Source organism: Callorhinus ursinus, unplaced genomic scaffold (genome assembly GCF_003265705.2).
Source record: "Callorhinus ursinus isolate GAN/ISIS: 27379988/994484 unplaced genomic scaffold, GSC_fseal_2.0 scaffold63, whole genome shotgun sequence".
NCBI classification, from domain to species: Eukaryota; Metazoa; Chordata; class Mammalia; order Carnivora; family Otariidae; genus Callorhinus; species Callorhinus ursinus.
This window is the reverse complement of record NW_027397125.1, coordinates 6,806,181-6,833,682: the sequence shown is the minus strand read 5'-3', so window position 1 is coordinate 6,833,682 and position 27,502 is coordinate 6,806,181. Positions and strand designations below refer to the sequence as shown.

Here is a 27,502-nt window from a genome sequence, read left to right as displayed (position 1 = left end):
GAAAATAACATTAGGAATTTTAGAACACTTCTGCTTAAAGAAATTTCTGTCATTCAGCCAGTCACTTGGGACAATATTGTGTTGTAGTAAAATCTTATTGTACCTTACTACATCATTTTTAAATAACAAAAACCTGTTTTTATGAGCTTTTAAGTTAATAGTTCCAAACTTTCTTCACTTTTTTCTCTCTGATATGGACCAGGCTATTTTCAATTAAATGCTTCTTTGTAACCTCCAATCAAATAGGTTCCATTAATTCCCAGGACTAGAGAAATTGAGTAATATTTGTCCTCATTCAAGTAATAGATGAGATGTGAAATGGGTTTTATGGTATGTGGGTCTCCAGAGGATGCTTTAAAATAATGTGTGAGTTTGTGGGGTGTCAAGTAGCAAATTAGTTTCAAACTGATTAACATTTATCTTTTTTAAACTTAGGCATATTAGGCAGCTATACTTGAGGGGGAGGGGTAACTCACTAAAATTTTGGCCCTTCTAGTACATCTGAAACTACATGGAATGCTTGCAGAATACCTGCTGCGATTTGCCAACCCTTTAACAACCATGGAAAGCAAATCAATTTCACATGACCTGCATACTTAGAAATGATTTTTTAAGGTTTCTGTTTCTTTCATTCAAGAATAACAGAAAGAATTCTATCGAAATAAAGAAACATGAATGATATTTTGAATGACCTTATTTCCTCAACCGCATTCCCCTCCTTGATTTTTTTTTTTTTTTAACCTCCACTCTAAATAAAGCAGAAGCTCTGATGGGAAAAGATTCTGTGGGCATAAAAGGAGTTAGGCCAACAGCACGTGGGTGTACAATATAAAATGAGGTATTATATAAGAGAAAAGGAGGCTGAATTGATATAAACATTTTAATTTACACCTACACTGGGGGGAGTGATGATGCTTCCATGAATTAAATATATCAGCAGTGTAGTACCATCAAGCTGCATTGTTGGGAGATACTTCTCCGTGGATTTTTTGTGTTCTTCACAGTTCAGTATCTGAGTAAGGAATGTGTTTGAGTAACCTTTACCCTGAGATATTTGCTTACAAATTCCAGATTAAGCGCCCTCTCTCCCTCCTTCCTATCCTCTCTCTAGAGTTTTAGATGAACTGGTGTACCAGCAGCTTATAGCTGCTAGTCTCCTCTGGGATCTTCTATGGAGGAAAACATCTAATTGAGGGACAAGTGGAAGGAATTTTTCTGGCTGATGCTTTTTGCTGTCCCTCTAAATCAAGGATCTGGTGTCTTCTGTCAGTATATGTGTATGAAACAGTGGCAGGCTATCTTGTTCGCTTGTGAGTAGGGTAAAGTTTCATACCCTTCACGGTTTCTGACCTAACTGTGCAAGGAATTGCAAACTCAAATGTCTATGGGAACCAGGGAAGGGATATGAATTGGAAGTAGGTCAGGTGTTAAATAATAAATGGCAGCTGACACTCAGCCTTAGAGTTACGTTTTTAAGAGGGAGTAATGGAACTGTAGCAACTATAGGACAATATCTTTTTGTGAAAGAATCTTACTTTTAAAGTATTTGGCAACCTATTCTCCTTGAAAGCACTGTTTTGGTTAAACCATACTCCTGGGAGCCAAATTGTCACCATTGAGACTTTTCTGTCCTAGATGGTGAGAAACCATCAAGATGGACTTTTTTTTTTTAAATTCTTTTTGGTAACCATGGAAACATTTGGCATAATGGCAAAGCACACAGTCATTGAAAAATTAAAGATTCTTAGGAAGCCGTATATATATATGTATATATATATATGGCTGACATTAGGTAAGAAGAAATACGGTATATGGCCAAATATCAACAAAAATTTTGCCATGATTTTCTCCCCAAAGTGGATCTTAAACAGATGAGGCAGACATCAGATGTTTTCTTTTAAGTAATCCTTTTATAACACTTGCCCTACTTACCTGTTCCAGCATTTTATTTCATCTCTATTAGTACCCTGATTTTATTTTTATTATCCATTTCTGAGCTCGGGGTATATATAGTTTAGGTAGAGCATTTGTGGCCTATGTTTAATGATAAATGGTGTTCATATGTATAGTATAATAATCGGAAAACTCTAATTATGCTGCACTTTTTTTGTATGTGGTATGGCCAGAGACATACAAAAAAAGAGACAAAACATAAAATTTGTCAGACAAAAATCCAAATTTTATCTCATTGAGATTAGTTTTAAGGTTGTATACAAAAATTGCAGTTGTGACTTAAAAACCTTTTTATGTTGAATCTAGCAAATATTTCCCTAAACATTAGCCTAGAAAGTTTGAGATCCTGAGGTGACTTTCTATGAGCCCCTTAAATTGTAGCTTATATGGTAAACTATTAGATAGTTGTCTGAATGTGTTTATAGGAGTTTGGCCACTTCACCTGTTAGCCAACTATAAAAACAGGGTAAAAGAGAATTTTTATGTCTTTCATTTTCTTTGTTTCTGCATTTTTAATTATGGAAATAGTAAATGAAAATAAGTGGGCATCACTAGGAAGTATAAGGGAAAACAAATAGTCTCCGGAAAGTCATTAGTGGATCACAAGAGAATTTTCATAGCTGAATTAAAAAGTATAGTTAGATACTTCAGATTACTATGTGCTAATTATAAAATTTCATGTATGAAATTAGTAATTTAGAAAGTGAAAATACTACTTGAGATAATGATGATTTATGGCAATAAATATAGAATAAATGTTTTTGTTTATTGAGGTAGAATTTATATAAGTAAAATTCATCCTGTTTAGGTGATCAGCTCTATGAATTTCAGTAAACTTAAACAGTTGTGTAACCACCTCCACAACTAAGAAAATATTTCCCTCATCACCCCAGATTCCCCATTCCTCTATGTCATCGATCCCCTTCCCCTCCCCACAGCCCCTGGCCACACTCCTCTGATTTCTTTCTCCATATTTCTACCTATTCTGGAATGTTGTATAAATGGATTGATCAAATATGTAGCCTTTTGAGCTCAGTTTCTTTCTCTAGGTATAATGCTTCTGTGATTCACAGCTGTTGTTATATGTACCCCTAGTGTGTTTCTTTTCATTGCTGAGTGGAATTCCATTGTATAGATCTCCCACAAGTTGCTTTACTATTTACCAACTGAAGGATATTTGAATTGTTTTCAGCTTTTGGAGATGGAGATCATAAATAGAGCTGCTATAAACTTTGTGAACAGGTTTTTGCTTGGCATGGCTTCATTTCTCTTGGGTAAACAAATACCTATGTGTGGGATTGCCACATTGTAGGGAAGTATATGTTTAATTTTATAAGAAACTGCCAAACCATTTTCCAAAGTGGCTGCACCATTTTAGATTCCCGTTAGCAATGCATTGGAGTCCTAGCTGCTCCACATTGAGTATAGGTTTTTTAGTTTTTTTTTTTTAATCTCAAGAAGCAGTCATTTCAAATCTTTCTGAAGATGCATTGTATTAAAAATCGATATATTATGTTTGAATTTTGTATTCTTTTACAAACATGGGATGGTTAAAGTAGAAGTGGCAGGTTGAGTTAATACCATTTTTTTCTTTCCCATGAGTTAATTTACACATATATACATATATATGTTAGGAAATTGAAGATATTTTAGTAAAATTATGATTAAATTGTGTCTTATATATATACGATAATGGGAGTTTCCAGATCATTTAAAATGCTTGGCCAATAATTCAGAACTTCCTACATATAGAGACAAAGGAGTTCAGGCAAGTCTTGAGACCCTTATTAATAGTTGAGTCTTTGGTTATATTAGAACTAAAAGTTGCAATGTAGTTGATAAGGCTACTGTATTTTAGTTGGAACATCTAGATGTGGAAGCCTATGAAAAGAACAACTTAGAAGCACTGGATTACTTTACAAAATTTCCAAGCCAGTGATAGTTCTAATGTAGGTAGAATTAGCCTCTACAGATAATGCAGGTCATTTAGACCAAACTGGAATTTCCAATTGCCCTTTAAGTAATTCAGTAAGGTACTAATGGCACTTAAGAGTAAAATGTGGTTTCTCTAATTTCCAGGATGGCAATACTGCCCTGCATACAATGTTTGTATTTTAACATCCTCTCATTTTTTCTGGGAAAAACATCAGAAATGAAAGTGAATTTTCCAGAATAGGGACACTTGGGTTTGTTTTTTTTTTGTGTGTGTGACTATTTTCTTAGGACTAGTTTCTCAGGCTAACATGCAAAGCTTTTTGCAAGACCTCATTTAAATATAGGGCAAAGGCAAAGGTAGAATTAAACCTGAACATTCATAACTTTTTCTCAAGATGTGATTTGTTATCAAGTAGGGTTTTTTTTTTTTAATGGCTGGCTTAATTAAATATTTGAAAGAGGCTGAGACTACAGATATACATACAAACTAACATTTTTAGTATTTCAACTTGAAGCTATCCGTTTATTCTCAACAATGTTAACATTTAGAGGGTTAGGAAATTGAATCGATTTTGGTAAAAATTATGATTACATTGTATCTTAACACAAAACCCAACTGTCTTCTGCCTCAGATTATTTTTTTGTCTTCTTCTTGGCACCTAATGCTGTTACAAGCACTATGAAAATGCTTCTCATGTAATATGCAGTGAACTCCAATAGAAACAAGCTTCTGCAAACAGCATCCACTCATAGGTGCTGCTTACCTGGTGTGGTCCACAAATGAGAAAATTCGTAATTTTCACAAATGGCCATTTCTTAAATTTGTGATTACATAACGACAACAAAAGGAATACTTTGAAACTGTTGGGCCTACACTCTCAAGTAGAGCTATGTATGTATATGTCCCCAAAGTTAGCTTACAGATATTTGTATGTACAAGAACTGTGCTTTTCATAAACTGGGATTTTGATATCATTTTCTATCCCTCCTTGTTCATAAACTAATATGATCATGAGCAGTGCAGCAAAGTTAGTAGTGTTTCTTATTTTCCCTAATTTTTCCTTTTTCTTACATCTTCTCAGCCTTTGTTAGCATGTCCTGTGTTGTACCACAGTGGGATAGACCTATTGATCCAGGGAATTAATTAATAATCTTTGTGTATGTCTTTTCCCCCTTGATTACCCAACTGCAGTTTTTTTGTTTTAATAGAACAAAAAAAATATTTTTTTCAGTATGTTCTGCCAAATTCTGACTGCTGGTTTTTTGTTTATTAGAATAATTATATGATTTTCTACTGAGTATTCTTTCTGCATTTTTGTTTTCGCTGCCTATAATATTTCTTTCATTCATGATAGTGGAGAAATGAAGGGTGCATTTTATATTTGGAGCGATCCATTATAAAGCACTAGGATACTTCCTGCATAGTACTGGTACCTAAATGTTCCTCTGGCAATATTAGGTGGGTTACATTAACCCATTGGTTAGATACATAAACTTTTCCCACATTGATTAATTTCCTTACTGACAAATTAGAAAATTCTGGTAGTTCTCAAGAAAGACTAGGAAGTTGGGGAAGATGTTAAGAGGTTTGAGGTCAGGAATTTGATCTTTTTAAAACTTCCCTCCAACTAAGACATCCATAAATAAGGTGTGAGACAAGTTTGAATAGAAGCTAAAATTAAAAAAAAAATGAAATAAAATTTCAACTCCCCCATATAGCATTTGTGAGGCAAAATGCAACAGAAACATATATTCGTATAATAGTGGGAAAACAGAATGTGTTTTTTGAGTTTGCTTGAAGTTCTTCATTATTAAATTATAGCAGGATTCCTATTCAGTATGCAGTGTATTTGCATAAGTATTAAAATGATTTATCATGATTAATTTCTATTATAGTAAATTTCAGGCCTAATCACAATCTGCCACATACTGTAGTGGTTTGTCAGTATTTCATGTTTTCCTGGAGGTTTGGTGGACTTGCTGCTCATGTAACCATACAGATGTCATCGGAATTTGCTGTGATTAATGCAGTTTTGAAGGAGATCTAATAACGATTAGCCAGTTTCATAAAGTGTTACAGAATAAGGTCAGTGTGAGAAAAATTCTAAAGCTCTTAAAAATGTGCATTCTGGCAAGTACCTCTGCCTGCAAATTGAATTTCTTGAACAGTGAGGAGGTTTAACTTTGGAAACAGATGCACTCCTTAGGCAAAGATGGGAAAAAGAGATGATGATTTGCCTTCAGATACTCAAAGGATCAGGAAAGAAAAAAATGGGGCGAGTCTAGAACTAAAGGTTGAAAGTTATAGGGAAGTAGATATAAATCTGATCTATTACAGTTTCGGAAAATCACTAGAAACACAACGGGCTTCGTGGTTCTACTGGGCCCACTAAGGAATAGAGCTTCCTGTTACTGGAATTATCTAGGTAGCAATAAGATGCCTATTTAGGGACATGACTGGAAAGTATTTTTTTAGTGGTTCAGAAGAAATTTTAAGTAAATTCTGAATTTTTTTTCTACCGCAAGTTTCCATAAATTAATGTCCTTCATGGTATCAACAGATTTTTTTGTATTTTTCTTAGATTTTGGTGGAGGCTTCAGTAGGAGATGGCTTTACTGGAGACATTGCAATCGATGATTTGTCATTCATGGGCTGTGCCCTCTACCCTGGTAAGGAAGAATATTTTAATATATGAGTATTTTCAAACCTGTTTACTTGAAAAAAACAGCTATTGAGGAAATCAATATTTCATTTCCACAATATTCTAAAAATACCCTTACTTCTATTCTACTAGTATATTAACCCTGGGAAAGATTATTGTGCATCTTTGCTAGTAATTAGTCTTAATATCTTTGCAAACATAGTAGAGAGGTTTGAATCAGCTGTGCTTCTGTCTCATCATGTGGAAAATATTAGGAAATCATATCTGAAATTAAACCATAATTCCATTATATTTGAGAGGTTATAATAACCAAATTGGTCACCTTATAATTACATTGTTTTGGAGACTATATTAATCTTACCATTACCTTCAGAGATGTTTTCCTGTCAAGCAACACTAAATATTCCTAAGGATTGTTATCAACCATTTCTTCTCTGTGTTACACATTTCTTTTATAAAAAAAAAAACAAAAACAAATATATGTTTCCCAGATTTATATTTGCATTCTCAACCTTTACCCTGAAATCCAGACGTAGGTACTAACTACCTAGTGAACATCTCAACTTAGATGTCTGGTAGACATCTCAGAGATAATGAAGGGAAATAACCTAAAACAAGCCTACAATAAACTAAAATAAAACTAAAACAAACACCCCAGGTAAAGTGCCTTCCAGGCAGTACATAGCAATCTAATAGGACTGGTTATTAAGCTCTTGGGCTCTGAGGCTGGAGGCTCTTAAATTGCACAGCAAGGGGGGAGCACAGTTTCCTTCCTGAAGAGATCAGAGGCAGAGTAATTTAAAAATCAATTGCAGGGGTGCCTGGGTGGCTCAGTCCTTAAGTGTCTGCCTTTGGCTCAGGTTATGATCCCAGGGTCCTGGGATCGAGCCCAACATTGAGCCCAACATCGAGCCCCACATCAAGCCCCACATCAGGCTCTCTGCTCAGTGGGGAGCCTGCTTCTCCCTCTCCCACTCCCCGTGCTTGTGTTCTCTCTCTCTCTGTGTCTCTCTGTCTAATAAATAAAATCTTTTTAAAAAAAATCAAGTGCAGCAATCCATCTAGAGAGCACTCTCAAGTGCTGAAAACTTAACCTCCAGCCCCACCCGATCACTGTAGTGTTATTGGTCAGAAGAGCATCAGCCCCTCCCTGGACATATTCAGGGCTGGACTCCAGTTCTGTTCATTGTAGTTATGAGACTCAGCTGTCATCCTCCACCTCGTCATCCTAGCAGGATTAATTCCCTTAACCACTCTGTGGTGGTTTTCACAGAACTCTGCAGAAAGCCAAATCCCTCTCTGGACAAAGCCAGCAATAAGGAAATCAGAATTCAACAAGTTTACCCTTATCTCTTGCTGGCTGCAAGTGAATTCTTGGTTACTAACTGTCCTTCTGATCTTGCCATTCTTCTGTGCCTCCCTATCTCAGTAAATGACAGTTTATTTCTGTTTGTGTATTTTTCATGAACAAATCTGGGTCGCCACTAGCTGCAGATATATCCAGAGTCAACTACTTCGGTCCAAGCCACCACTGTGTCTGCATGGATTATTATAGTTGCCTTTTAAATGATCTCTGCTTCTACCCTTGAGAATATAATCTGTTCTCGGAACAGTGGGCAGAATGATCTTTTTCAAACTTAGATAAAAGATCATGTCTTCCTATCATCAGAGTTTTCCTATGACATCCTCTTTCATTGAGCGCAAGAGCCAGTTCTACAGTAACTTTCAAGGCATGCATGCCTGGTCCCCTCATACCTCCGGACTTCACCTGCTACCCCTACTTGACTTCTCTTAACTGCAAGGCCTCTCAGCTAATCCTTAAATACTCCAACCCACTTATGCCTCAGGACTTCTACACCTTCTTGTCCCTCATCCTGACATGTGCTTCCCCCCGATACACACTTGACTCCCTTCCTTACTTCTTTCTGATTTGCTCTAAATTTTTTTTCATAGTAGAGACTTCTCTGAACACTACACGCAAACACACACATACACATACACCCCCCCCCATACACACAGTCTCTTTGTAGACATTTTCTTTCTCCTTCCCCTGTGTTATTTTTCTCTAGAACGCCTGTCATCCTTATGGTTCTGTTTTCCCCGACAATAATGTTAGCTGCATGGCAGCAGGGACTTTATCTGATCGCTGTCTTATCTCCAGTATCTGGCACATAATATTACTCAATATTAACAGTTGTTGGTTAAATGGGTAGATAGATGGAGAGATGCCTGTATCTTTTGAAGTGTTTTATATACTTTTGATATATATTTTAGTTTATTATTATTGCTCAAGGATTATTTTTATATGCAGAACACTGTCATAGGCTAGCTTTTGTTGAAAGCCAAACTTCAGTGGCTTATAAATTCAAGCATTTATTTCTTGCTCTCAAGACTGTGGGTGGGCAGAGAACAATAATGGCAAAAGTATGTGTTTCTTTTTAATTCTACAGAGCTTCAAGCTGTGTATTTCTGTTCCTTCTTTCCTGTTTATGTGGGACCAAAGCTAAAAGACGAAGGTCTTACCTGACATATTTTGTTGTCAAGTAGAAGGGTGGAAAAAGAAAGCACACTTAAAGCTTCTGTTGGGACATGGTATGTGTATGTCTGCTCATGTCCATTGGTCAGAACAAGTCATGTGATCAAGCCTAACAAGGGGGTAGAGAAGCGTTCTTTTTTTTTTTTTTGAAGGACAGAATAAGTTTAAATTTTATTAAAAGTGAAAGGATTGTGACAGAGGCATAGGTTTTAGCAATGATTTTAGCAACGATCATTTCAAAAAACTATCAAAGAGGAAATGATTCCAACTAAGCAGTGGATTCCCTTGTTCTCCTTCTAAAACAATTATAGTATTATAATGAACATTTGATCTATCAGCTTTTAAAAGATAAATGCAATGACTAAGGTTTTTATTTGCTTACTGTGTCTCAGCACTTTACATACTAGAAAAGAAGGGTTAGCAGCTGTTTCTTTGGCCTTTTCCCTAGAGTCAGGCATGCCTGAAGGTTTGACCTTTAGTCTTGCAGCAGCAACTCAGGAATGGTTATAAATTACCTATGTTGCATATAAGATAAACGAAAGTCCTGTGTGCTGGACCAAGCACTTGAAACTCATAGTCAAGTCTGTTTAATGAGTGATTGGGAACTAATGAAATGGAGCTGCCCTGTCGTGTGGGAGCTATTCGCATAACGTGAGGAGATTAGACTAGACAGTTATATGCCGATGGCTCAATATAAAAGCTGAAGGGCCCTCAGAGCTGATGGCTTCGCGGAGCTTGAAGTTGTATCCCATCAACTTTGTTTCTTGTGACTGTACACACCCAGTGTGCAGAATGATTGGGACATCCAAAGCTGTACCTAGGAATCACGAGACCACTGCTATGTTGTTGTATGTGCCACAATGCTTGTCCTGTGAGAAGCATTCTTAACTGACAAGAAGCTTGGCAAGAGTAGGGAATACAGAAAGTCCTTAAGAGATATAAGGTACATATAAATGGTACAGTAATGTCATTTACCACTCATATGTACCATCTTATATAATCCTCTAATATTTTATTTTATTTTTATTTTTTTAGAGAGAGAGTGCACACATGCATACACATGCACCTGCAAATGGCTGGGGGGAGAGGCAGATGGGGAGAGAGAGGGAGAGGATTTAAGCAGGCTCCACATCCAGCGTGGATCCCCACGTGGGGCTCGATCTCACAACCCTGAAGTCATGACCTGTGCCTAAATCAAGACTTGGTCACTTAACTGACTAAGCCACTTAGGTGCCCCAATCCTCTAACCTTTTGAGTCTAAAATAATGTCTAGTCTGTTGCCAGTGAAGATATCTTAAATGTTGGATAGGATTGATATCTTTGTTATCCCAATTTTATGGAGCCAGCTGAGAGGGGGACAACTTGCCCAAGGCTACCTAGTGAAAAAGTGACAAATTATGTCGCTTCTTAGGACCACAGTGTTAACCACTGTCACACCGCTCATCAAATACACTAACCTCATGCGTTGGTGGTATAGTGGTGAGCATAGCTGCCTTCCAAATACACTAACCTCACAAGGAGGAGAATACATATTCTGCTTTATAGATGGGAAAAATTAGATGTGAAGATGAAAATACATAGTGGAGGGGAAGAACGAGAGTTTCACCTAAATATGTGTGATTTCAGTGCCCAGGGCGTTTGCCAAATCGCCCCCCACTTTGAGCTTAGGGAGCATCACTGTGACCCTAGGGGCAGAGGAGTCCATAGAAGAATGTAGAAAGGGAACACAAGGGATACTGTTGCTGCTCCGGTTATCTTGCTACTCACATTCTATGGCTGATGGTTCCAAAAGGAGAGAGAGAAGAGTGGCCGGACCCAGAGGCAGAGACGTGAAGTATCAGTTACAGACCATTAGTTCTGATTTCCTGGTTCAAGTTTTGGATGAAAAATAGGGAATTTTAAAAACTGCCTGAACTGTGTGGTTTTAATGTTGGCTTTGTAACAAAAGAAACACTGGCTTGAAACCACAGAGCCTGTTGAAACTATAGGTTTCTTAGAGGAATTTGATGGCATCTTGCCATAAGATGAAAATAAAATAAAAATTCGGCTTTCAGTAAAAATATTGCTCTTGGTGATTACCGGTCAGTTTTTTTTTTCTTCTATTAGTTGAAATGGGACCAGCGCATGTAGATGCCCTACAGACATTGATTTGTTTCCAATATAAACTGATAATTTATCTACAGCATTTTTCTTCCTTGGCTAATAAAACAAAAACTTAAAAAATACATATATACAAAAACTTAAAAAATTACAGATGCAAAATATTGACCTAATCTCCAAAGTATGAGTTGGCACATTACCTGTAACCTTTATGCTAAGTGACCATAAGGAGTCATTTATTTCATTTTTACCTATTCCCTCAAACTCAGCCTCTTTTTCCCTCATTCCTTGTTGCTTTTTATGACATCACTATTCTCTAGCAATCCAGGATTGAAATTCCACGGTATTCTTTCACTTTCCCTTTAAAATTGCCTGCTTGCAAAACTTGCTGACTCCAACTCCAAAATATTTCTCACATCTCTTCTATTTTTTCGATTGTTACCTTAGTTCAAAACAGTATTGACTCGAATGGTAACCTTTTACCTGCAAACTTTCATTGATTTTCCCCCAATAGTATGTATGCCATGAACTTAGTTTCCTTTCACTTTTTCCTACAACATCATTATCTGCTTTTTAGGTCAACTCTTTCTCATTTTCTCACTTCCAGTTGTTTCTAACTTAATTTTCAAATCCATTCTCTGTTATGGATTGTACCTTCTTTGTTTCAATATCTTGAGGAGTATAGAGTCTTCTTTTAAAACTAATCCAGGAGGATACTAGAGAAAAGACTTTTTAGGCAAGATTAATTGCATTTCTAGGGAAAGCAGACAAACTTAACCATCAGTAGAATCCTATGATTTCTTTGCTTCATTATATAAGGATGTTGCTCATTCCCAGAGTAGACAGTTATGGAGGATAGTGGCAAAGTCAAATCCCCTCACTTTGAATCAGATCATCAGAATAGATTATTAAGTAAGAATTGTTGCCAGGCAATATTTAGATTTAAAAATAAGTATCTCAAAGGAAATATCTGTTTTTCATTATTCTTTCTCCAAACTACATGAGAAAAGCAAGAAGAATGTTCCCTTCAGCAGGACACATATGACAATTTCTTTCTTGCCTCAAGCATTATTTGTGAGATAGCTGGGTTATTTGTAAAACTAAAATCATAACTACAGGCATCACAACATACTGTGTGCAAACTGAAAAAAATTGCCTAAGCACTTTTCATCCTATTTTAAAAATTCAGAATTCAACAATATCAGAATTACTACTTGCTAGAAATATCAATTATTAGAATGAATATCAGTATCCCAAGATATTAGTGTTCCATTATTTTCAAGAAATTTGTTACAAAGTCAGTGGCATATCTTGCAACTGCTGATGGCTTAAAATTGAGAAAGTATGGTAACTATTTATAGGATGCTTAAAAATAATTTTTATGATGTCCTCCTCCACCTGCTGAATGGTTTCTGTTGTTGTCATTGTTAAACTGAGCTGATTGTATTTTTAGCATCCCTCCTCATTAACCTCAATGTCAAAGCAGATTTATGTATAAATGCTTGTTCAAGTGACCCTTCTTTCTGCAAAGAGGATTTATTGCAGTGTGAGTGAAAAGACAAGGGGAAAAGTTTGGGTACTTTTGTCTTCATTTTTAACATCTCACTTGCAACTTTTTACTTTATAATTTTAAACTGTTTGGTGTGTCTGTTATATTTGTCTAAAAATAATACACTCCATAAAAGTATTTCATTTTAAGGTCTTTTTTCCATATTTTTCTAAAGGAAATATAGACTCTGAAAAAAATGCAAATTATTGGAAATATTTACAGTTTAATAAAAGACTTCAAGGCAAAAATGGAGAAATTTGAGACTCTGGATGGCAGTCTTAAATATTCTGGTTTTAGCATGTTTGGTGTAGTCTTACAAAATAGTGGAAGTATATAGGAATATTAGCAATATATAGAAATAAATAGAAAATAATAGCAAATATATAGGAAAAAAATTGGCCAAAGCCTGTGGTCCATTCAACTTAGTATTTTTATTGTGTTTCTAGAAAATAAAATTGGACAAATAAGTAATTTTAACCTATTTTAAAGTTAAAACTTCATTTTGTCATCTTTTGAGAGAAATGCTAAATACCAAAAATGGATAAAGTGTTAAAATACTTAGAGTTTAGCTTGAAAATTGTTCAACTGCTACTTTAGTCCACTTGTAGTCACTTTCATATATGATACAATGTTTGTAAAGATGGAAAATACTTTGTGCCACCTAGAAAATTTAATTGAGTGCATGAGTTAAAGCAAAAATGTTTCAAAAAGAGCTGGCTTGTTACTGGGGACAGAGGAAAAAGGCATTGCATAATATGTGGCAAATAGCTGTATCACGTAGTTGTTATAAATCATATCCAAAGAATAGCTAAGTTTTAGTAAAACCTACTCTTCTGGAAAGGAGACCTGATACAGACATTTAGTACATTTATGCAGAATGTAGCTGTTTTACCTTGTGAGTATGGCTATGTTATTGTATTCAGTGCCATGGGAAAAATGTACACTTTTCCTTTGGAGATATTTTAGATTTTTCAATTGTCTGAAGATCGATTATATTTCAACTTCAAGTAGACTTTTAGATTTTTAAATTAAATATATCTCTTAATAACAGAAGTCACAGGAAAAACATAGACATTATTACCTGGAGGTTGGTGAACACCCAGGCATAACAGTCAAGCAGTTCACACAGTTATGGTGTGTCGAAGCTGGTGATAATTTATCAAGGACTAGAGGTGTTAAAATACTGGTTTTATTTTCTTAATTACCCATGCAGGAATGGCTGTAGGGAGTGAAGTCTAGTATAAAACAAATTCTCTTTCATCAGAAAGATTATATTAGGGTAGCATGAAGTATGTTTGCTACAAGAATTCACAGAGCAAGAAGTTAGAACATTGAGTCCAGCTGGTGCCTGAGTCATCTACTTAGGATGACAGGTTTGCGGGTGAGTTGGTTTCCCTGTGGCTTAGAGATGTGGAAGAAGATCATATTAACAAGACTAATCTCTGCTTCTTAGTTAGTGTAAATTTCAGTCATCTACATTTCACCTTTGCAGTTTTGTTTAATATGCAAAGCTTTTTTGTTTGTTTAAAGAGACTTTATCATTACTATCAGTCCCAGCCTTTTGAGGTTAAAAATGACTGTAATAACCTTTGCAGTGAACTGAATGTTTATGTCCTCACAATAGTCATATATTGAAGCCCCCACACCCAATGTGATGGTATTTGGAGGTGGGGCCTTTTAGAGGTAATTGGGTCTAGAGCAGGTCATGAAGGTGCTGCCCTCATGATGGGATTAGAGATCTTATGAGTAGAGGAAGAGACATGAGATCTCTCTCTGCATGAATGCACCAAGGAAAGGCCAGAGAGTTCATAACCAGGAGGAGAGCCCTCACCAGGAACCCAACCATGCTGTACCCTAATTTTGGACTTTCGCCCTCTGAGGCATTTGTTGTTTAAGCCACCCAGTCTATGGTATCTTGGTATAGCACCCCAAAATGACTAAGATGGGCATATTGTTCTAGATTATTTCACTCTTAAAATTGTTCAAAACTCATAATTAAAAATATAATAAAACTTATCCATATACTGCATGAAGTAATTTCTAGTATCACCTGAGGTGAGAGTATGATGATACTTAAGGAAACACTGTGTGAAATCATTGCAGACTAGAACAAGTTGATTTTCATCCTCTTGAGATGAAAGTCTGGACCATCTGCACAGGCCACAGAATGTGTGAGGAAGCCTGCAGTCCTTTGCATGCCTCAGTTTCCAAATTGTGTCTTGGTATAACCGTGTTTCAGGTCTCTATTTTACTTCTACATGCCAGATGTCAAGGAATCAGCTGCAACTTCATCTTTATAGACAGTTACCAACACCACCATTTCCAAAGTTTGGTTCTAGAGTTAGAGATACTTTTCTCTATTTACTCTTCTGTTGCTATCAAATAGAAACATATTGGACTTACTTGGGTTTTAAGATGAACTCATTCTGATAGAATAACAGAGTAATGAGGACAGGACAAAGTATTTCAAGATGTTACAGTTTCTTTTTTAGAGTACTGGTCCTTTTACCTGTCATTGCTGGCTCACTTATTTTTTTTTATTTTTTATTTTATTATGTTCTGTTAATCACCATACAGTACATCATTAGTTTTTGATGTAGTGTTCCATGATTCATTGTTTGCATACAACACCCAGTGCTCCATGCACTACATGCCCTCTTTAATACCCATCACCAGGCTAACCCATCCCCCACCCCCCTCCCCTCTAGAACCCTCAGTTTGTTTCTCAGAGTCTATAGTCTCTCATGGTTCATCTCCCGACCTGATTCCCGCCTTTCATTTTTCCCTTCCTGCTATCTTCTTCTTTTTTTTTTTTTTAACTTATAATGTATTGTTTGTTTCAGAGGTACAGATCTGTGACTCAACAGTCTTACACAATTCACAGCGCTCACCATAGCACATACCCTCCCCAATGTCGATTACCCAGCCACCGCATCCCTCCCACCCCCCACCACTCCAGCAACCCTCAGTTTGTTTCCTGAGATTAAGAATTCCTCATATCAGTGAGGTTATATGATACAGGTCTTGCTCTGATTGACTTATTTCACTCAGCATAACACCCTCCAGTTCCATCCACATTGTTGCAAATGGCAAGATTTTATTCCTTTTGATGGCTGCATAATATTCCTTGTATATATATATACCACTTCTTCTTTATCCATGCATCTGTCGATGGACATCTTGGTTCTTTCCATAGTTTGGCTATTGTGGACATTGCTGCTATAAACATCAGGATGCATATACCCCTTCGGGACTCGACATTTGTATCTTTGGGGTAAATACCCAGTAGTGCAATTGCTGGGTCGTAGGGTAGCTCTATTTTCAACATTTTGAGGAACCTCCATACTGCTTTCCAGAGTGGCTGCACCAGATTGCATCCCCACCAACAGTGTAGGAGGGTTTCCCTTTCTCTGCATCCCTGACAACCTCTGTCATTTCCTGACTTGTTAATTTTAGCCATTCTGACTGGTGTGAGGTGGTATCTCATTGAGGTTTTGATCTGGATTTCCCTGATGCCAAGCGATATTGAGCACTTTTCATATGTTTGTTGGCCATTTGGATGTCTTCTTTGGAAAAATGTCTGTTCATGTCTTCTGCCCATTTCTTGATTGGATCATTTGTTCTTCGGGTGTTGAGTTTGATAAGTTCTTTATAGATTTTGGATACTAGCCCTTTATCTGATAGGTCATTTGCAAATATCATCTCCATCTGTCAGTTGTCTTTGGTTTTGTGGACTGTTTCTTTTGCTGTGCAAAAGCTTTTTATCTTGATGAAGTCCCAATAGTTCATTTTTGCCCTTGCTTCCCTTGCCTTTGGCGATGTTTCTAGGAGGAAGTTGCTGTGGCTGAGGTCGAGGAGGTTGCTGCCTGTGTTCTCCTTTAGGATTTTGATGGACTCCTGTCTCACATTTAGGACTTTCAACCATTTGGAGTCTATTTTTGTGTGTGGTGTAAGGAAATGGTCCAGTTTCATTCTTTTGCATGTGGCTGTCCAATTTTCCCAACACCATTTGTTGAAGAGACTGTCTTTTTTCCATTGGACATTCTTTCCTGCTTTGTCAAAGATGAGTTGACCATAGAGTTAAGGGTCCATTTCTGGGCCCTTGTTGATGGTATTTTGATAGGGATTGCATTAAATGTGTAGATTGCTCTAGGTAGCATTGACATCTTCACAATATTTGTTCTTCCAATCCCTGAGCATGGAACATTTTTCCATTTCTTTGTGTCTTCCTCAATTTCCTTCATTAGTATTTTATAGTTTTCTGAGTACAGATCCTTTGCTTCTTTGGTTAGATTTATTCCTAGGTATCTTATGGTATTGGGTGCAGTTGTAAATGGGATCGACTTCTTAATTTCTCTTTCTTCTGTCTTGTTGATGTATTGGAATGCCACTGATTTCTGTGCATTGATTTTATATCCTGCCACTTTACTGATTTTCTGTATGAGTTCTAGCAGTTTTGGGGTGGAGTCTTTTGGGTTTTCCACATACAGTATCATATCATCTGCAACGAGTGAGAGTTTGACTTCTTCCTTGCCAATTCGGATGCCTTTTATTTCTTTTTGTTGTCTCATCGCTATGGCTAGGACTTCTAATACAATGTTGAATAGCAGTGGTCATATTGGACATCCTCTCCGTGTTCCTGACCTTAGGGGGAAAGCTCTCAGTTTTTCCCCATTGAGAATGATATTCACTGTGGGTTTTTCATAGATGGCTTTTATGATGTTGAGGTATATACCCACTATCCCTATATTCTGAAGAGTTTTGATCAAGAAAGGATGCTGTACTTTCTCAAATGATTTTTCTGCATCTATTGAGAGTTTCATATGATTTTTGTTCTTTCTTTTCTTAATGTATCACATTGATTGATCTGTGGATGTTGAACCAACCTTGCAGCCCAGAAATAAATCCCACTTAGTTGTGGTTAATAATCCTTTTAATGTACTGTTGGATCCTATTGGCTAGTATTTTAGTGAGAATTTTTGCATCTGTGTTCATCAGGGATATTGGTCTGTAATTCTCCTTTTTGATGGGGTCTTTGGTTCTGGGATGAAGGTAATGGTGGCCTCATAAAACGAGTTTGGAAGTTTTCCTTCCATTTCTATTTTTTAGAACAGTTTCAGAGGAATAGGTATTAATTCTTATTTAAGTGTTTGGTAGAATTCCCCTGGGAAGCCATCTGGCCTTGGGCTTTTATTTGTTGGGAGATTTTTGATGATTGCTTCAATTTCCTTACTGGTTATGGGTCTGTTCAGGTTTTCTATTTCTTCCTGGTTCAGTTTTGGTAGTTTATACATCTCTAAGAAAGCATCCATTTCTTCCAGATTGTCTAATTTCCTGGCATAGAGTTGCTCATAATATGTTCTTATAATTGTTTGTTCTCCTTTGGTGTTGGTTGTGTTCTCTCCTCTTTCATTCATGATTTTATTTATTTGGGTCATTTCGCTTTTCTTTTTGATAAATCTGGCCAGGGGTTTATCAATCTTATTAATTCTTTCAAAGAACCAGCTCCTAGTTTCATTTATCTGTTCCACTGTTCTTTTGATTTCGATTTCATTGATTTCTGCTCTGATCTTCGTTCTCTTCTCCTGCTGGGTTTAGGCTTTATATGCTGTTCTTTCTCCATCTCCTTTAGGTGTAGGGTTAGGTTGTGTATTTGAGACCTTTCTTGTTCCTTGTGAAAGGCTTGTATTGCTATATACTTTCCTCTTAGGACCACCTTTGCAGTATCCCAAAGATTTTGAACAGTTGTGTTTTCATTTGCATTGGTTTCCATGAATTTTTTAAATTCTTCTTTAATTTCCTGGTTGACCCATTCATTCTTTAGTAGGATGCTCTTTAGCCTCCATGTATTTGAGTTCCTTCCAACTCTCCTCTTGTGATTGAGTTCTGGTTTCAAAGCGTTGTGGCCCAAAAATATGCAGGGAATGATCCCAATCCTTTGGTACTGGTTGAGACCTGTTTTGTGGCCCAGGATGTGATCTATTCTGGAGAATGTTCCATGGGCACCAGGGAAGAATGTGTATTCTGTTCCTTTGGGATGGAATGTTCTGAATATATCTGTGTAGTCCATTTGGTCCCTTGTGTCATTTAAAGCCTTTATTTCCTTGTTGATCTTTTGCTTAGATGATCTGTCCATTTCAGTCAGGGGGGTGTTAAAGTCCCCTACTATTATTGTATTATTGCCAATGTGTTTCTTTGATTTTGTTATTAATTGGCTTTTATAATTGGCTGCTCCCATGTTAGGGGCATAGATATTTATAATTTTTAGATATTCTTGTTGGATAGATCGTTTAAGTAGGATAAAGTGTCCTTCCTCATGTCTTATTACAGTCTTTGGTTTAAAATCTAATTTGTCTGATAGAAGGATTGCCACCCCAGCTTTCTTTTGATGTCCATTAGCATGTTAAGTGTTTTTCCACACCCTCTTTTTCAATCTGGGTGTGTCTTTGGGTCTAAAATGAGTCTCTTGTAGACAGCATATCAATGGGTCTTGTTTTTTAATCCAATCTGATAGCCTGTGTCTTTTAATTGGGTCATTTAGTGCATTTACATTCAGGGTAATTATTGAAAGGTATGAATTTAGTGCCATTGTATTGCCTGTAAGGTGACTGTTACTGTATATTGTCTGTGTTCCTTTCTGGTCTATGTTACTTTTAGGCTCTCTCTTTGCTTAGAGGACCCCTTTCAATATTTCTTGTAGAGCTGGTTTCGTGTTTGCAAATTCCTTTAGTCTTTGTTTGTCCTGGAAGCTTTTTATCTCTCCTTCTATTTTCAATGACAGCCTAGCTGGATATAGTATTCTTGGCTGCGTGTTTTTCTCATTAAGTGCTCTGAATATATCATGCCAGTCCTTTCTGGCCTGCCAGATCTCTGTGGTAGGTCTGTTGCCAATCTAATATTTCTACCATTGTAGGGTACAGATCTTTTCTCCTGAGCTGCTTTCAGGATTTTCTCTTTGTCTCTGAGACTCATAAGTTTTACTATTAGATGTCGGGGTGTTGACCTATTTGTATTGATTTTGAGAGGGGTTCTCTGTGCCTCCTGGATTTTGATGCCTGTCTACTTCCCCACATTAGGGAAGTTCTGGTATAATTTGCTCCAATATACCTTCTGCCCCCCTCTCTCTTTCTTCTTCTTCTGGGATCCCAATTATTCTAATGTTGTTTTGTCTTATGCTATCGCTTATCTCTCAAATTCTGCCCTTGTGATCCAGTAGTTGTTTATCTCTCTTTTTCTCAGCTTCTTTATTCTCCATCCTTTGGTCTTCTATATCACTAATTCTTTCTTCTGCCTCATCTATCCTCGCAGTTAGAGCCTCCATTTTTGACTGTACCTCATTAATAGCCTTTTTGATTTCGACTTGGTTAGATTTTAGTTCTTTTATTTCTCCAGAATGGGGATTGTCTAGTATCTTCTGTGGTTTTTTTCAAGCCCAGGTAGTATCTTTATAATCATCATTCTGATCTCTAGTTCTGACATCTTACTGATGTCTGTATTGACTAAGTCCCTGGCAGTCAGTACTGCCTCTGGTTTTTTTTTGAGGTGCATTTTTTCATCTTGTCATTTTGTCCAGAGAAGAATAAATGAATGAGAGCACAAAATGATTAAAGGGTAACGACCCCATAAAATATACACTAAACAAATCAGAAGAGACCTGAAAATGGGGGAGGGTGGGGACTGGGGTGGGGTGGGGTAAAGAAAGGAAAAAAAAGAAGACTATGATCGGCTGGTGAGTAGGACAGAGCCACACACTAGATTTTGGGTGTATATTGGTCTCTTAGAAGTAATTGCCTCCCAAAATTTTAAAGAAAGTTAAAGCTTATCTGTATACAAAAATAATGGTAAATACAATGAAGGGATGGAATGTGACTGTAAAGATGAAAATTAAAAAAGATTTTAAAAAAGGAATTGGTAAGTTGGTTGAAAAAAGAAAGATAAAAATTAGGAAAAAAAAAGAAAATGTGATGAGGTGGGAGACTAGAACAAAGTCATACCTAGATTTAGGGTTTATTTGGGTCTGTTAAAAGAAACCATATCCCACAATTTTAAAGAAAGAAAAACATGTATATATACAAAAAATAAGATTAAATACAATGAAGGGATAGAATATGATTGTAAAAATGAAAAAACAAAGATTTTAAAAAAGGAATTGGTAAGATGTTGGCTGAAAACAGAAAGAAGAAAAATTCAAAAAAACTAATAGAAAAAGAATAAAATAAAAAAAAATTAAAAAATTAACTTTGAAAGCCTAAGGAATCATTGGGAAAAAGCCATGTATTCTATGTGCTATATTCCTCTAGTGTTGGAATTTTGTAATTCTCATTGATCGGTAAACTGGGTCTTGGCTGGATGTTCTTGATGATCTTCTGGGGGCGGGACCTGTTGCAGTGATTCTCAAATGCCTTTGCCCGAGGTGGAATTACACCCCCTTTGTCAGGGGCCAGGCTAAGTAATCTGCTCAGGTTTGTTCTCAGTAGCTTTTTTCCCGGAAAGCTTTCCGTACAGCTTTGGAGGACAAGAGTGAAAATGGCGGCCTCCCAATCTCTGGTTCTGCGGGAGCCAAGAGCTCCAGGCCCCATTCCTCAGTGTACTTTAAATAAAAGCAGTCAGTCACTCCTGTCTCCCTCATCTCCAGCCACACTCTGTGCTCACCCTGCCTGTGACTGAGTATTTGTCTTTGGCCCACAACCCTGTTTGGAGTCTCTGAACCCAGCAGATTCCTGTGGTGCACTCCCGCGCCACTCCTCCTGTGGGAGGAAGGGGAGTCTCCCCGGATCTGCCGCTTGTTGGGTCCCTGCTCGAATAGTAGTGGCTCATTTGTGCCACGGATCATGGTTTATGGCAACCGCGAGCTGAGGTCCCATTCCTCGGCTCCATCTCTGCAGCCGGCTTCCCTGCTCCAATACCTGGGAGCTCTGCTGCAGTCAGGCATCCCTGGTCTTTCTGTGATCCCGAGGATCCTAAGACCACATTGTCCCAGAGAGGGTTTTACCCCCCGCATAGTCAGTGGGGATGACTTCATAAAGTTCTGATTTTGTGCTCCTTGGCTCTATTGCTTGCCAGAAGCGGTGGACGGAGGCCCCCTCCCCAGCCATCTATCCTCCCAAATATTGCCTCGGATTCACTTCACCACACATCCTACCTTCCAGGAAGTGGTCGCTTTTCTATTCATAGAATTGCTGCTTTTCTTTTCTTCGGTCTCTTGTTGAGTTCGTAGGTGTTCAGAATGGTTTGACCCCTGTCTAGCTGAATTCCTGGGACCAGATGAAATTTAGGTCTCCTACTTCTCTGCCATCTTGCTGCAGTTTATGCTGTGATTCCCCACTCTTGGTACTCATGCCCTCTGTACCAGTCCCCTCCCACACTGAATAGGACTGACCTGTGTAACCATTGACACACATGGCAATGAGTGTGAGTAATTTCCAAAGCTAGGCTTCCCCAGTCTTCTCTGGATTACTCAGTCTGAGGGAATCCAGACCCCATGTCAAAAGGATACTCAAGTAGCCCTGTGGGGAAAGCCCAGGAGCTGAGGCCTCCTGCCAGTAGGAGCACTAATTTCTCAGGGATGTGAGTGAGCCCCATTGGGAAGCAGATCTTCCAGCCCCAGTCCAGCCCTCAGATAATTGCATCCTTGGCTGACATCTTGATAGCAATCTTATGAGACCCTGTGTCAGAACCACAAAGCTAAGACTCTTCTGCACTTTGGACTCCCAGAAAGTGTGTCAGACAATAAGTGTTTATTAGTCTGATCTTCTGAAGTCTGTGGAAGTTTGTTATGTAAAAATAGAAAAACAATAAATAATTAAAAACATTAAAGAATTCCAAGCCCTAAGAAAATAGCATAACATTGTTTAAAGAGGGGGGGGGTAGAACATTCTAAAAAAAATCCTGTTGGCTTTCTTGAAATGAGAAATAAATTCAATGAAATAAAAATCTCAGTGGATGAATTAAATAGCTGAAAGATAACATCGATGTTTTGATTTGTCAATGAGAAAACAGGTATGAGAGAATTTCAGAGAGCAATATATATAGAGATACAGAGGGAGGAAATGAAGGGGTAGACTCAACTTGAAGGATTGATTATAAAAGCTGTTGGAGTTCCAGAAAGAGAATAAAGAAAATGGAGAAGTCATTTTGAAAGACTATACTGGCTTAAAATTGATGTAAGGCATAGATTTAGAAGTGTAGTGAACCTCATGAAAATATTATAGTCAGAATAAGTCCAGGGAAATGAATTATAAAAACGAGAAAGAAAAGAGATATGTTAAAAATAGCCAGAGATTAAAATACAATTACAAAAAGACCACAATTAGACTCATGATGGACTTTACAACAACAAGCATGAGAATCAGAAGACAGTTGAATATAATTTAAAAGTTCTGGAGAAATAATAACTGTTAGCCTAGAGCAAAAAAAAAAAACAAAACTCAGGAATGAGGGTGAGAAAAGGCATTCAGAGGATAATATCCGCAAATACACAAAAGAAGACTTTACTGCAGCAAACTCTTACCAAATTATGTAAATGAGAGCATCAAAGACAAAATGAGTTCAGCAAGGGCTGAGATACACAAGGGAATAGACAGCAGAGAAAGTGGCAAACACATGGGTAAATCTACATATGCCAATGGATAATGTGTGCACAACACAATCAGAATATTTATACACTGCTGGGAGGTATGGAAATTGATGCAATGACTTTGGAAAACAGTTTAGCTTTTTCTAGTAAAGTTGACATACAGTTCTCCATTCTCTCTGACTAAGCAATTCCACTTCTAGAAACATCAGGGGAAATGGATGAAATAAAACCTCAAACAGAATCAGCTAAAAAAAAAAAACCCACTGATGATAGAATGGCTAAATAATATATATGATCACATAGTGAAATCTTATACAGCAGTCAAAATAAGTGAACTGCAAGAGCATAATTAACGTGGATGGGTGAATGCACATTGCTGAGGAAATAAATCAAGTTGCCAAAAGTTATATAGAGAATGAGTCCATCCAAGTTCAAATTTAAATGGTTTATTTATTTAAAAAGGACCTATGTGGTATTCCATCTGTATAGTCAGTGTTCTAAGAAGTTCACGTCAACTCATTTAATCAAATAATGAACTAATAGGGGCTTAGAAGGTTATCTGGCATATATGCAAATGAAGAAATGATAAAAGCAAATGAAAACAGAGGTGTCTGGGTCACTCAGTCAGCTAAGCATCCAGCTCTTGATTTTGGCTCAGGTCATGATCTTAGGGTTGTGAGATTGGGCCCCATGTCGGGCTCCATGCTCAGTGTGGAGTCTGCTTGTCTCTCTACTTCTGCTTCCCACACTGCGCACCCCCCGCCCCCACTGTGTGTGCTCTCTATCTCTAAAAAATAAATAAATCTTTCAAATAAAAAGCAAATGAAAACAGGAATGAAAAACACAAGTTCAGTGTACTGCTAACCTGGAGAGATGGCAACATGGGATCAGCAGGGAAACAGTGGAAGGTTCAAAGCTGTGAATTTTAATTTCATAAACTGGATGGTAGATTTATGGCTATTCTTTTTATTACTGTTTAAACCAGGCATATGTTTTCTATCCATTCTTATATATGAGTAATACATTTCATAATCAAATATAGAATAAGTGAGAAAAATTTGACTTGCTCAATGTATTAGTAGATCCAAAATTGGACATTCATACAAAAAAAATTGAATTTAGATTCTTATCACAGACAACAGATAACAATAAAGTCCAGATAGAGTAAAGACCTAAATGTGAAGAGTAAAACTATCAAAATTGTGTGAAAATTATAGAAAAAAATAATGATGATATTAAAACAGGAAAGAATTTTTTTTTCCAGTGAAGCTTTAAACCACAAACTGTCAATAACTGATAAATTAAAAGGCATTAAATTAGAAATTTTTACTTTGAAGGACACCATACAAAATGAAAAGACCCATCATAGACTAGTAGAACATATTTGTCACCGAGGTAAATGACAGAGGATTAGTATAGAGTATATGGGAAATAAAACTATAAATTAATAAGAAAAAAACAAAGAATTCAATAGGAAAAAAGAGCAGGGGATCTGAGCAGTTAGTCAAAAGCTAGAGTAAGGTACCTGAGTAGCCCCTAAAATTAAAAAAAGTTCTCAATAATTAGGGAAATACAAGTTAAAATACAAAGGAATTATTTCAGACCCATGATACTGGCAAATATTTTTTACATTGGATAATGCCAAGTGTTAGCTGGATTCTGAGAATATGAGAAATGCACACATTTCTGAGTGGAAATGGGTAAAACCACTTTTGAAAACAACTACTTAAGTTGACTGATCACATACCCTATAACTGCAATTTCATTTCAAGATTCTTTGTCTTGGAAATGCGTTGGCGTATGTTCACAAAGAAATGTTCAAAGAGAAATGTACAGGGATGTGTATTGTAGCACACTTTAATACTTATAATAAGGAAGGTATATTGAGGTCCTGCCCTGCTTGAGAAGAGATACAGACTATTCATACAATAAATATTTAACTGAGTATTCATTTAATTGAATGCCCTAAAGCAGTGAATACTATTCAGTGCTGGAAAGAAATGAACTGTCAAGCCATGAAATGACCTGGTATAAACTTAAATGCATATTATTAAGAGGAAGAAGCTGATCTGAAAAGGTAACATATGATTCCAGCTAAATGACACTCTATGAAAGGGGACGCTATGGAGACAATAAAAGGATCCACGGTTGCCAGGGACTCAGGAGAAGAGGGATGACAAGGCAGAGCATGAAGGATTTTTAGTGCAGTGAAACCACTCTGTATGACACTCTAATGGCTGAAGCATCATTGTACATTTGTTAAAACCCATAGTGAGTAAAACCCCAAGAGTGAACCCTAATATCAACTGTGGAAAAGTAATGACGATTGCTGAGTTTGCAAGGAGGGCCTGAGCTTGCATACCTGTTCTCTTAGTTTCTTTCTTTGTTTTTTTTGTTTTGTTTTGTTTTGTTTTGTTTTTTGAGCTAGTTCACTGAAGGAAGCAGGAGATCTACTTAACTTCTTGCTGTAGTTCACTATGGGAGGCTTCCATACAAGGAGAGCTGGAAGTTTCCAGCACAGATTGTAACTTAGGCCGTTTCTTTCTGAGTTTTATGCTTTAAAAGACCACTTGTCTAGAGATATAGATTATTGTCAGCTTCATCCATAAAATGTTGATATTTTGATTTATCTCCTATATGCTTCAGTCTTAGCTCTTACTTCAAAACTTGAGCTGAGAAACAAAGTAATACTTATTGGACTTCCCTCAAATTACCAATAGCACCTAAATCCCCAGTCCTCTAGATATTGGATGTTTAATATCACTCAGGTCTCTGCTCTTTCCTCCACACTCTCTCTGCCTTGGTTTATTAGTTGCCTGGAATTAAAGTAAAAGCTTAGCTGTTTTCTTCCATGCCAGAACCACCTGCAAATCATTCTTCACACTAATGCCAGAAAAGTATTTCTTAAAGTGGAAATTGTATACTTTGGCATTTCTCCACTGCTTTTTATATTTATTTCAAGCTCCTAAATTGGTCCCACTTAGCTCTTTATGATGTGCTAATTGTCTCCCAACCAGTTCCACATCTAGTGACTTTATCACACACATTCTTACTCTATCACAAGATGTTCTCTATGCCAAATTCTCACAGCATTCCAAAAACAATGGGCCAGTATATTTCTCTGCCTCCACACAAATCTTTGCTCATTGCCCAAAAGGACCTTATACCCATTTTCACCTTGTCAGCAACTCTTCATCTTTTAAAGCTAAAAACTTGGGGTGTCTGGGTGGCTCAGTTGATTAAGCATCTGACTTTGGCCCAGGTCATGATCTCAGGGTCCTGGGATAGAGCCCTTTGTGGGGCTCTGTGCTCATTAGGGAGTCTGCTTCTCCCTCTCCTTCTGCCCCTCCCCATGCTCGTGCATACACTCTCTCTTTCTGTCTCATATAAATAAATAAAATCTTTTAAAAAAATAAAGCTAAAAGCTGAAGACATTACTTTTCCAGGAAGTATTCCTCGCCTCCCATCTAATGTATGCTTTTCATGTGTTTTCCATATGCTGTACAGTCTTCCAGTTGTCCATCTGTTCATTCACTCTGTCATCCATCCATCCATCCATCCATCCATCTATGCACTCATTTCTAAGTGATGATAGCTCACCATGTTCCGTGGTCTGTGAATTAAACTCTGACTGCAGGAGTGAAAGGATAGTTGTCATTCTTGCCTCCATGGTTTTATACTCTTTCTCATAAATGTATCCTATGGAACTGTAATGAAAGATTTACCTGAGTGCCTTATCCACTACTCAGTGAATTATTTTACAGCAATGATGGCATATTTGGCTTTCAATCTGTTGTACCTACCATGTCCATGACACGGGGTGTTATTAATAAATGTTGCTTGAATAACTACTGTATAAATTAACTTCTATAAATTTCTTCTAAGCTCAGTAATTTCAGAAATTGTTATCTTAATTATATAAATACTTCCAGATGAATCACTCTCTTGCAACCTTGAATATGTGAGGGCTGGTGAAACAAGGATGAGGAGTTGCTGGATTAATTGTTACAATGGAAGAGCAAAGTTTATTTACCTAGTGGACTAGAAGGTTTAACCAGACCTTAACTCTGGTTCCTAATGCCAGCATCTGGGACTCCCTTGATTCCCAGTGATCCTAGCCCTGTCCTTGAGCCTCCCATTTATTCAGTGAGTTCTGAACAGTTTTTCAGTAATTTCTATCTGCACCTTCA

General features: G+C 37.2%; 1 protein-coding gene across 1 annotated transcript in view; it reads left to right on the top strand.

The window, feature by feature from the left end:
• Positions 1-27,502, top strand: part of MALRD1 (MAM and LDL receptor class A domain containing 1) — a gene marked incomplete at its 5' end in the record, with an annotated part of 844,763 nt that overhangs the window by 268,197 nt on the left and 549,064 nt on the right. Inside the window, one exon of the mRNA XM_073885547.1 lies at positions 6,471-6,558. Coding sequence (XP_073741648.1) covers positions 6,471-6,558 — 88 coding nt within the window. The remainder of the gene's footprint in view (positions 1-6,470; positions 6,559-27,502) is intronic.